Consider the following 12,615-nt stretch of genomic DNA (forward strand, 5'->3'; position numbering starts at 1 on the left):
TGATTACTGGCACATGCATAGAAGGAGTTAGTGTTTGATATGTCATTACTCGTGCAACTCGCCAGGGGTACTTCGCGGGTTAATGAGTCCATCATACTGGCTTAGTCCTGCTAATTTATGACTTTAAAAGAATTATTTTAATAAGACATAATATGTATTTTTTATGTTATAAATTGTGTGTCTTTTAAAGTAAAGATTATTAAAATGGCTTTATAAGTTATATATAATCATCTCATTACTTTTCATATTATAAAATATAAATTTAAACATTTAAGAACGTATATTTTATTTATAATAAATAAAAGTAGAAGTATGTGTTATAAATTATAGTATTATTACACAAAATTTCAACTGAACAGTTAGTTAGAATTATCATTTTCATTAAATTGCCGGATATTAAGTTACGCCTTGTAAGTGATCGTTATAGTGAAGGTTACTTGACACGAGCTGAATGTACCACTGAAGTATCGAGCAATCTGAGGGCATCAACAGGGGCCGTGCTAAAAATGTGTGATTTGCCCTCAACGGATGGTCTCCAGTCGAGTGCCCCGTGAGCCTCACCTGAGCCTTTCGATCTTAAATTCTTCGAATGCATTCGATTGCCCAAAATCGAATTCTTGAGTCGACAAGATGCCAGCGAGCAGTCTGGCAGGCTCCCTGTCTCAGAACGCCGTCGGGACGGCAACGGTTGTTATCGAAAGCATTCTCCTGGTTTTGGTCTTTTTGTCCATTGGACTACGGCTGTGGAGTAGAGTGCTGCTTCAGATGCGGCTGGAAGCAAACGATTATCTGATTCTGGTTGCCGCAGTACGTCTCCATTTCGTTAAACCCCGAATTCATTCTGGATATTAACTCAGTTGGATCGGCAGATCTTGATGACTTCACGCTATGGCGTTGAAATGACCACAGTTATTAAATGTGGCCAGGGACTCCACCAGGAATATGTTAAAGCAACAGCGGGAAGTGAGATGATTACACTCTTCCTCAAGGTGAGCTCTACCAGTAGCCACAGGGCTTGATGATTGCTCTGTGTTCATCAACACCCTTCAGACTAACAAGGTACTAGCTTGTATATGTCCTCGATCTCCATTGGTTGACCCTCGTGACGCTGATAAAACTCTCTATCTTACACTTCTACTCGGTCGTCTTTCGAAAGGATCTCTTTGCCAAGGCAGTATATGGTGCAATGGCCATAGTTATTGCGTACTGGATCGGAACGTTCTGGGCTGATGCATTCCTGTGCGATCCGCCGAGGAAAGCTGTAAGTGAGAAACTTCCCGGGCCTCATGCTCTAATCTGTCAGGCTGACCGCGATCTGGCAGTGGGATGTGGCGATACCCGGCAAATGTGGGAACGCCAATATGGTCAGTATAAGTCTTGTCCTTCTATACTTTCTGTCTGTCGTTGTCTGGAGTGCTCCAAACTGCATTGCTTTGAACCTAACGCGCAGCAGATGTACACGGCCATGGCTTCAGCAGATCTGATCATAGATATCATCGTGATTCTACTCCCGATGCCTATTCTGTGGACATTGCAGCTCAGGACCTCCAAAAAGATTTTGCTTACAGCCATTTTTGGACTGGGGTTCATGTATGAATTCCACACCTGTTACGAGTACGCCGTAATGAAACTGACCGCGACAAGTATCATCGGCATCACATGTGTTCGAATCAAGTACATGCTCGAGCTCGACCCCACCGACATCACATACACATTCGCGCCGTTAGCACTGATTGCGGCAATCGTGCCTCTACTTGGAATCATCAACGCGTCTTTGCCGACTATGCGACCCGCTCTTGAAAGAATATTCGGACCCAAGTGGAGGTTTGGGAGCAGTGGTGGCAGCAGCGGACGTCGACGCTGGTACAAATACAATTCGCGAGACCCCCGCCATCTGTCTGGGACAGAGGAAAACAACAATCAGAGAAGAGACTCTGAAACGGAACTCGTCACTATTGGAGGTAAATTTACTTTGCTCACAACTCCTTCAACGTATTGCGAATGATTTGATATTGATGAATGGTACCCTGCAGGCACAGTCTATGACCCAAGAGCCCAAGCACGACCAGGCCGCATACAGGTTACAAGAGATTGGGATGTGAGTTCGGCTCACTCCAGTCGGGAGGGGGACAAAGGGGCGAACGTCGGCGCCTAGATGATTGTCACAAATGGGCACTGCGAGTGGATATACTTCACCTGGATATTCGTCGGACGTATCCACGATAATCGCTTGAATACCAATCACAGCCCACATACAGAGTCTTGTGATCAACATTGGGAAGCCGTGTCTGAAATATAGGCAAGGCCATCTTAACGTTAATACAAGACAATCAAGATTGCACATCCTCAGAACTTTGCTCCAGTCAGGTACAGTGAGTGAATGGATGCGTGAAGGACGACGAGGACTGTTTGCCTCCTAGGTCGGAGCTTAACGTCCCCGACCCCAATCCTGGCCGCCCCTTAATCCCGGCCAGCCCATACCTATATATATGCATAAATATATTTATACCTACCTTATATTAACTTTTTAATATTTTTATAAAGAATTTTTTTTTAATTATTAAACTTTTTTTAAATATTATTTTTTTTATTATAAAATAATATTTTAAAAATAATTTTATTAATATTTTTATTATTATAAAAAATAAAATATTAATTTAATAAGTTTTTAAAATATAATATATTTTTTAAATTATATTATTTAATTATTTTAATAATATTTAAAATTTATTATATTATTATTAATTTTTAAAAATTTTTTTAATTATTAAAAAACTTTTTTAACTTTATTTATAATTAATTAAAATAATTTAAAATTAATATTAATATAATTTAAAATAAAGATTTTAAAAATTTAATTAACTTTTTTAAATAAAAATATTTTTTTTTAAAAAAATTAATTAAAAACTTTTTTTTTTTTTATTTTTATTTTAAAATTTAAAAAAATTAATATATAAAAATTATTTATTTTTAATTAATTATTAAAAAAAATATTAAATTTTAATTTAACTTTTTTTAATTATTTATTATTAAATTTATTTAATTAATTATTATTAAAATATTAATAAAAAAAAATTAATAAAAAGTTATTTAAAAATATTTTATTTTTAATTATTTAAATAATAACTTTTTATTATAAAAAAACTTTAATTAAAAAAATATAAACTTTTTTTATAAAATATATATTTATTATAAATAAATTTTTTAATTTTTTAATTATATTTAAAAAAACTATAATATATAATAATAATTTTTTATTATTTTTTAAAAATTATAATAATTAATAATTTATTATAATAAAAAAAAAAAATAAAAAAAAAATAATTATTAAATAGCTTAAAAAAATATTTATTTTTTAAATTATTTTTTTAAATTTTTTTAAGTAATAATTATTAATTATAAATAAATATTATATATATATAATTATTAACTTTATATAAAAATATTTTTTATATTAAATATATATAATTTTTTTATTTATATATACTTTTTATATATTATAATTCTTTAATATATTAATATTTTTTTTATTAAAAATAATATTTTAAAAATATTTATATTTAATAAAATAATATAACTTTTTATTAATAATAATAAAGAAAAGATTTTTTTTTATTATTATAAAATATAAAAAAAATATTTATAAAATTAAATATATATTTAAAATAAAAAGTAATAAGATTTTAATTAATATTTAAATATAAAATATTTAAAAATTATTATATTTTTAAAAATTATTAAATTTAATATAAATTATTAAAATTTAATATAATAAAAAGCTTTATTAAATAATTTTTTATATTTAAAATTTTTTTTTAATAATTAAAATTTATTTTTAAAATTTTTAAATAATTATAAAAAATATATTAATTAATTATTTATTAATATTATAATAAATATTTAAGCTTTATATTATAAATATTTTTTAAAATTTTTTTTAAAATATATAATAAAAAAAAAACTTAATTAATTATAATTTTAATAAAAAATTAATAATTAAAAGTTTAAATTAAAATTAATTAAAAAATTATAAAAAAAAAATTTAAATTAACTTAAATATAACTTTTATTAATATTAAAGCTATTTATAAAGCTTAAATAAAAATAAAAAAAATATTAAAAAAAAGTAATACCTTTAAAGAATTAAAAATATTAATAAAAAAGGAATTATATATTATAATAGCAAGTAATTAATATTAAAGAAAAAGCATATGTAAGTACTAAGGGTGGCCGGGAAGAGGGGGCGGTTAAGATTGGGGCCGGGGATGTTATAGTGATCGTGTATCATTAAGGAGCTGCTATGAGAAATGTGTCCTGGCCTTTATGGTGGGGGCATTCTCACATGTACAAGGTGATACATAGTGATCAATAAGCAAGGTAGGCAGACGTCTTATCTCCAATAACGCACCGTAGTGTGATTATCCAAGATCATCACCTCATTCTCAGTACAAATGGGATTGGATGTGATGAAGTATCATTAGGATGATAATCCATGCATCTGCAGCTGGTTGCCGCCCACTTTTAGGACAATTCACAGGAGAAGAAAAGAAAAGATTGGTCACATCTTGGGCTGAGGGGTAAAATACCTAGGTAGCTTAATGCAATGCCCTCCTCCTTGCCACGCGTCCGGAACGGGGCCACACTGGCAAGATCTAGCCGTCGTTCACAATTCCACAATACCAGATTGATAGATCACTGGGGCATGGGCACCGAGATTCTTGGACTTGAGAACAATGTGAAGGTTACACCCGGAGTGGAAATGCTGAACTGCCTGAATGCACAATTTGCTGCGCCATTGGGGGTTGATCAGCAGATGTTTCCGCAGGCCGGAATTTGTAACAGTTTGAGCAGGTTGATCAAAGAGAGATAGTTGGGTTATGATTAGTCAGCCCACGTCCAAGGCGGCTTGCAGCGGCTTGCAGCAGCTAAGATGGAACTCGCTCCATAACGTCTTCAGCCCTAATCCTGGCCGCCCCCCCTTCCTAGCCGCCCTTAATACCTATATATATCTTTTTTTTAATATTAATTACTTATTATTATAATATATAATTTTTTTTTATTAATATTTTTAATTCTTTAAAAATATTACTTTTTTTAATATTTTTTTTATTTTTATTTAAGCTTTATAAATAACTTTAATATTAATAAAAATTATATTTAAATTAATTTAAATTTTTTTTATATAATTTTTTAATTAATTTTAATTTAAATTTTTAATTATTAATTTTTTTATAAAATTATAATTAATTAAATTTTTTTCTTATTATATATTTTAAAAAGCTTTTTAAAAAATATTTATAATATAAAGCTTAAATATTTATTATAATATTAATAAATAATTAATTAATATATTTTTTATAATTATTTAAAAATTTTAAAAATAAATTTTAATTATTAAAAAAAAATTTTAAATATAAAAAATTATTTAATAAAGCTTTTTATTATATTAAATTTTAATAATTTATATTAAATTTTTAATAATTTTTAAAAATATAATAATTTTTAAATATTTTATATTTAAATATTAATTAAAATCTTATTACTTTTTATTTTAAATATATATTTAATTTTATAAATATTTTTTTATATTTTATAATAATAAAAAAAAATCTTTTCTTTATTATTATTAATAAAAAGTTATATTATTTTATTAAATATAAATATTTTAAAATATTATTTTTTAATAAAAAAAATATTAATATATTAAAGAATTATAATATATAAAAAGTATATATAAAAAAAAATTATATATATTTAATATAAAAAATATTTTTATATAAAGTTAATAATTATATATATATAATATTTATTTATAATTAATAATTATTACTTAAAAAAATTTAAAAAAATAATTTAAAAAATAAATATTTTTTTAAGCTATTTAATAATTATTTTTTTTTATTTATTTTTTTTTATTATAATAAATTATTAATTATTATAATTTTTAAAAATAATAAAAAATTATTATTATTATATATTAAGTTTTTTAAATATAATTAAAAAATTAAAAAATTTATTTATAATAAATATATATTTTATAAAAAAAGTTTATATTTTTAAATTAAAGTTTTTTTATAATAAAAAGTTATTATTTAAATAATTAAAAATAAAAATATTTTTAAATAACTTTTTATTAATTTTTTTTTATTAATATTTTAATAATAAATTAATTAAATAAATTTAATAATAAATAATTAAAAAAAGTTAAATTAAAATTTAATATTTTTTTTAATAATTAATTAAAAATAAATAATTTTTATATATTAATTTTTTTAAATTTTAAAAATAAAATAATAAAAAAAAAAGTTTTTAATTAATTTTTTTTAAAAAAAAATAATTTTTATTTAAAAAAGTTAATTAAATTTTTAAAATCTTTATTTTAAATTATATTAATATTAATTTTAAATTATTTTAATTAATTATAAATAAAATTAAAAAAATTTTTTAATAATTAAAAAAAAGTTTTTAAAAATTAATAATAATATAATAATTTTAAATATTATTAAAATAATTAAATAATATAATTTAAAAAATATATTATATTTTAAAAATTTATTAAATTAATATTTTATTTTTTATAATAATAAAAATATTAATAAAATTATTTTTAAAATATTATTTTATAATAAAGAAAATAATATTTAAAAAAAGTTTAATAATTAAAAAAAAATTCTTATAAAAATATTAAAAAGTTAATATAAAATAAATATAAATATATTTATGCATATATATAGGTATAGGCTGGCCGGAATTAAGGGGCGGCTGGGATTAGGGCCGGGGACGTTACTTTGTCTTCACCTCTGGTCTTGTTATACACTCACCAGCGCCATTCGCGAAATATTTGCATTCTCGCGAGCAGGAATTTGAATGGACCAAACCGACAGAAAAGCCCAAGGCATTGCCGTTGTTGGCATGGCCTGCAGGTTCCCAGGCGCGGATTCGCTCGATGAATTCTGGAATCTTCTCGAAGCAGGACGGTCCATGGCGGCGGACTTGGGGGATGCCACCGGGCGTTTCCCTTACCATGACCATCCTCGCAGCAATGGCAAATCTGTCTTCACCGGAAATATCTTGAAGGATGTGTCCAGTTTTGACAATCGGTTTTTCCGCAAGTCAGGTCGCGAGGCGGCTTCAATGGACCCTCAACAACGGATCCTGCTTGAAGTTGCGTACCAGGCGCTAGAATCATCGGGATATTTCACACCAAACTCAACTCCAAGGGAGTCAAACGTCGGTTGCTTTGTGGGCATTAGCTCCTGTGATTATGTCGATAATGTGGCCAGTCACCCTCCCAACGCCTTCTCTGCCACGGGAATGCTGCGAGCTTTTCCCAGCGGCGATATCAGCCATTTCTTTGGCTTTACTGGTCCTTCGATTACATTTGACACGGATTGCTCTTCTTCAGCCGTTGCTATCGATGCCGCTTCCAAGGCACTTCTAGCTGGCGACTGTATTAGTGCTCTAGCTGGCGGTGTGAACATCTTCTCGAGTCCACATCTCTATCAGAACTTGGCTGCCGCCTCATTTCTCAGTCCGGATGGGGTGACCAAATCTTTTGATGCGAGTGCCAATGGATACTGCCGCGGTGCGTTCGATTACATTGCTGCTATCACACATAACGATTTCAAAGATTTGAATTTCCCACAATCCTCGTCTGAACACGCACCCTGCCCCCAAAACCACTAGAATTCGATCAAAATTCTTTTCGCAAGTCATCTTACTGATAATAATTCAGGAGAGGGTGCTGGACTAGTGGTCTTGAAATTACATTCGCAGGCAGTCGTCGATGGCGATGCGATCCTTGGTACAATACTTGCAACATCCATCAGACAGAGCAGCAACACAGTCCCAATCACGGTGCCACATAGTCCCTCGCAGATCGAACTATACCACGGCGTCTTGAGGAAAGCAGGAGTTTCTGCACAAGACGTCACATATCTAGAGGCTCACGGAACTGGAACACCTATTGGCGATCCTCGAAAATTCGCGGGCATCAAAAAAATCTTCGGTAGTAGGGACCGACAATCAACTCTATTCTTTGCATCGCTGAAAGGAAATATCGGACACACCGAAGGAGCCTCTGGAGTTGCTGGGCTGATCAAAGTCCTTCTCATGATGCAAAAGCGTGCTATTCTTCGACAGACAAACTACCACATTACTAACCCAAAGATCAACTTGATTGAAGGACAAATTCAGATCCCTACGCAGACTGAGGCCTGGCATGTTGCTCATCCCACGGCATGTATTAGCAACTATGGCGCTGCCGGTAGCATTGCAGCGATGGTGGTCAGAGGGCCTGATCTCTCGCGATCAGAGGACCAAATCCCAAAGAGAAATCTACTGTCAAAATGCCCAGTCGTGGTAACCGCCAATAGCTCCAAGAGTTTCAGCGAGAACTGCGCCAAGTTGCGACAATTATTGCCAATGATAATGCAATCCACAGAAGCTCTCACTCTGGCAGACACCGCGTTCAACATTTGCGACAGACAAAACAGATCTCTGCCTCACATTTTCGCGACGACCGTTTCCAGTATCACAGAATTGGACCAAGAGCTCCTCATTACAGAATCACATCACGCTACTCTTCCTGATCAAACAAATAATGTCAATTCCAGACCAAAACCACTAGATTTGGTCTTGGTCTTTGGCGGCCAGTCGAGTCGCCAACTAGCACTCAGTCGCAACGCCTACCATTCATCAGCTCTTTTGCAAAAATATCTTGACCAGTGCAACGATGCTCTTGTACAATTCGGATACGAGAAAGGGTTGTACCCGGGCCTGTTCGACTCTACGCCAACAGATGATATTGTGTCGTTCCAGACAAAACAATTCTCTTTGCAATACGCCTGTGCGCGGGCATGGATTGACTGTGGCCTGGATGTGCAGTGTGTGATCGGCCACTTATTCGGCCAGCTTGTCGCATTGACAGTAGCGGGTGTGCTTTCGCTCGTCGACGGGCTGAGATTCGTCTACGGTCGGGCTGTCCTTATGCGGGATGGCTGGGGTCCGGAGAGAGGGTTAATGATTGCTTTAAATGCTGACTTGGGAATCATCACGAGACTACTGTCATCGGTGAAAAGGACAGACCCATCGTCGCGTCTTGAGGTGGCGTGCTATAACGGTCCCAGTAGCCATGTCTTGGTCGGATCAGTGTCTGAAGTCAACACATTGATTGATGTGATCAAGAGCACCGCATCAATCAAGTACAAGGTCCTCGATGTGACACATGGATTCCACTCACGATTCTGCGGCTCGATTCACGTTGACTTGGAAAAGCTGGCCTCCAGCCTCACATTCAATCAACCGAAGATCCCCCTCGAAACTTGCTCGAGATTTGAGAGTTGGAGTGAGATCACGGCCAAACATATTGCGAGCCATACCAGAGATCCAGTCTACTTCGGGGAGGCCGTCAAGCGTGTCGAGGCGCGTTATGGAACGTGCACTTGGTTAGAAGCTGGTTCGGATTCTTCCGTAACCTCTATGGTCCGCAGAGGACTCACCGACAGGGATCACAAAGGACACTTCTACTACCCTGTGGATCTTAGTCGAGACGACGCGATGGATACATTGGCAGATACGACGGCGAGCTTGTGGAAGCGCGGTCACAGCGTCCAGTTCTGGCCCTTCCACCGGGCTCAACGACAGAGCTACAATCATATCAACTTGCCACCATATAAATTTGAGAAAAGGGACCACTGGCTCGACTTCAACCTCGCGTCTCAACAAAATGTGCCGGAAAGCCCATCGGTTGATCGAGCGTCTTGCAACAAGCCTGATCCAGTGCTGATAGCTTTCTCTGGGTTTGAGGACGCACACAAACGACACGCCGTCTTCACCATCGATACACGATGTGGTCAGTGGAAGACACTGGTCCTGGGCCACGCAGTCCTAGAGCAGCCAGTATGTCCCGCGTCGTTGTACGTTGAACTCGCTCAGCGCGCAGCCAAGTGTCTCGCCGAGGACAGAAAGATGCCACCAGTCGCCTTTTCTCGCTTCAGTAGGCTTGAGATCGTCTCACCATTGGGGCTGAATCACAACGAGGACGTCCCGCTCAAGGTGTCACAATCTGACCAGGCAGGCCTCAGGTGGCATTTCGAATTTCATGCCGGCAAAAGAAATTTATAAAGCACCCAGCGGACTACGAAGCATGCGTATGGTGAGATTGAGATCATTTTATCGCATGAAAAAGTTGTCGCCGACGAATTAAAACGATTCCGCAGGGTTCTGCAGCACAGCCGATTCGAAAGTCTCATATCGCATGAGCATAGTGAAGCGATTCAGGGGAACTCAGTGTACAACATGTTTTCTAGGGTTGTGGCATACCATGATTTCTACCGTGGGATCCGCAGAGTATCTGCCCTTGAAGATACCATCGTTGCGCAAGTTGTCTTGAAAGACCAACAGCCAGCATTGCTCCATGGCCTACTGACCAATCCTGTGGCGCTCGACAATTTCCTGCAGGTACCTGGCCTCTATCTTAACTGCATGGCGTCCTGCCCGCCCAGGGAAGCCTTCGTTTGCGTTCAATTACAGAGCCTGCAGTTATCCTCACACTTCCTTCGCAGCAGCAGTTGGGATGTCTTTGCCACTTGCGCACCCACGGACAGCAACCACCAGCACACTTTTGACATTTTTCCCGCAGATAATAACACTGGAAACCTTGTGTTTGTGGCATTGGGAGCGAAATACGAGAGAATTCCAATGGCCTTGTTTGCAAAGACTCTCTCACGAGAAGAGCAGCGCATTTTGGCTCCTAAGACAGATTCCTTGTCATAGGCAGGGCAAGTTGGCGACAAAACATTTGCTGCTCCTGACCCAATCCCTTTCTTCAACGGCACGGAACAAACTGCAGGTAGGAAGATTACGCTGAAGTCGTCAATGGAGTCTCGTGGAGTGCACACTAGATCCACTGAAGCGTTTTCACCGTCCGAGTCCACCTCCACATCACCGAAGGCGACAAATAGTGCATGTCACCAAAGAGAACAGATGGAAAAAAAGATTCTAAGTCGGCTCAGCGAGATGATCGATGTAGCTCCCGGAGAACTTGCCGGAAAATCCGGCCTGGCCGAGCTCGGCATCGATTCCTTGCTGATGATGGAGGTCGCGTCTGAGATTGATTCAGCTTTTGGCATATCGATACCCCAAGACACTATACAAAGCCTCCTTAATGTTGACTCTGTAGTTGATTACCTCTACAGGCACGGCGGTGCGAACTCGTCTCGCGAGCCTGCTGATGAGTTTGCACTTTCACCTCACCTGGAGGACATTGAGGTCATAGCAATAACTACGTCAAGTCCCAGAAGTCAGCCTCTTTCACCTAAATCTCCAACAGAATTCTCAGGAAGAACTGGAGACGCGGCTTCGCAACTAGCCAGAATCTTGAGCACTCACCTTGAGTGCTCAGCGACGGAATTCCACGCCTCAACGGATCTTGCAGACAAGGGCCTAGACTCGCTCCTCTGGATGGAAGTCATCAGTGACATTGAGGCAATATTTGACGTCACCATTGATCTGTATCTGACCCCAAGAAGCAAGTATGGCGATCTCTGTGACAAGCTCGAGCAAGCTATTGGTCATAACTGCTCCAGCCAAGCGACATCTTCACCGTTCTCTTCGTTATCGTGCTCAGATGAGATCAGCACAGACTCTACCAAGAGACACTCTAAGTCAGTCTCCTCTGGAAACCTCGACAGCAGCTCGGCCAATGCGGAGAGTGTATCGCCTTTTATTGAAGCCCCGGATGACTTCGAAAGCATCAAGCCCGAATTCGACAAGCTAGCAGCCAAGTACGATTTCAAGCACTTCTTCGATGAATTGTACCAGAAGAATGCCAGCCTTGTCCTGACATACACCGTAGAGGCATTTGCGGAGCTTGGTGTCCGTCTGGGCACACTGACGCCTGGCGACACCATTCCACTCCTGGATGTCTTGCCTAGGCATCACCAACTTCGAGAGGTACTCTATGAGATCCTCAGGGACGGCGGACTGGCAGACTATGACGGGAAGAGTTATGTCCGTTCAGAGACATCCATTCACCCGACACACTCGAATGCCCTGTTCAAGCAAATAGGCAGCGACTTTCCCCACCACGCAAAAGAGCACAAATTGCTCGATATATGTGGATCCAACCTCGCAAAGCTTCTCATCGGTTCACTTGACCCTCTCAAGCTCATATCCGGAACAAAAGCCAACCGCGACACTCTCGAAGATGTCTACAGCACTAGCCCAATGTACGTGATTATGTCACAATTGCTAACGATTTTCCTCGCGAAGGCATTGGGCAATACGCGACCCGTTGGAGATGGAGTGTTCCGAATAATCGAGTTGGGCGCTGGTACAGGCTCAACAACCCACCGGGTTGTGGACCGGCTGGTCCAACAAGGCGTGCGGATCGAGTATACATTCACAGACATCTCGTCCTCTCTGGTGTCAGCAGCGAAGCACAAATTCCAGAAGTACGACTGAATGAAGTATTCCACGATCAACATTGAGCTGGAGCCACCAACACAGTATCATGGACAATTTGATGTGGTGCTTTCGACGAACTGCATCCACGCCACCAGGAACCTGCCAATTTCCTCAAGAACATCAACAAGCTCCTCCGTCCCCACGGGTT

The 12,615-nt window shown here is 36.4% G+C and overlaps 3 protein-coding genes across 3 annotated transcripts; all 3 read left to right on the top strand.

Moving 5' to 3' along the window:
- Positions 1–630: 630 nt before the first annotated feature.
- INS49_007961 (uncharacterized protein) lies at positions 631–2,155 on the top strand (the record flags this gene model as incomplete). The annotated part of the gene is made up of 6 exons (XM_043168706.1): positions 631–807; positions 870–989; positions 1,067–1,261; positions 1,323–1,364; positions 1,454–1,961; positions 2,034–2,155. The coding sequence occupies 6 exons, from the start codon at positions 631–633 to the stop codon at positions 2,153–2,155; spliced, it is 1,164 nt and encodes a 387-aa protein (XP_043026386.1).
- Positions 2,156–6,980: 4,825 nt separating this feature from the next.
- On the top strand, positions 6,981–10,124 carry INS49_007962 (uncharacterized protein; the record flags this gene model as incomplete). Its single annotated transcript, XM_043168707.1, has 2 exons — positions 6,981–7,584; positions 7,735–10,124. 2 exons carry the CDS (start codon positions 6,981–6,983, stop codon positions 10,122–10,124), a joined length of 2,994 nt encoding a protein of 997 aa, XP_043026387.1.
- An 861-nt stretch (positions 10,125–10,985) lies between these two features.
- Positions 10,986–12,464, top strand: INS49_007963 (uncharacterized protein; the record flags this gene model as incomplete). The annotated part of the gene is made up of 2 exons (XM_043168708.1): positions 10,986–11,287; positions 11,375–12,464. 2 exons carry the CDS (start codon positions 10,986–10,988, stop codon positions 12,462–12,464), a joined length of 1,392 nt encoding a protein of 463 aa, XP_043026388.1.
- Positions 12,465–12,615: the final 151 nt, after the last annotated feature.

This window comes from Diaporthe citri (assembly GCF_014595645.1).
Source record: "Diaporthe citri strain NFHF-8-4 chromosome Unknown scaffold_3, whole genome shotgun sequence".
In the NCBI taxonomy this organism is placed as follows: Eukaryota; Fungi; Ascomycota; class Sordariomycetes; order Diaporthales; family Diaporthaceae; genus Diaporthe; species Diaporthe citri.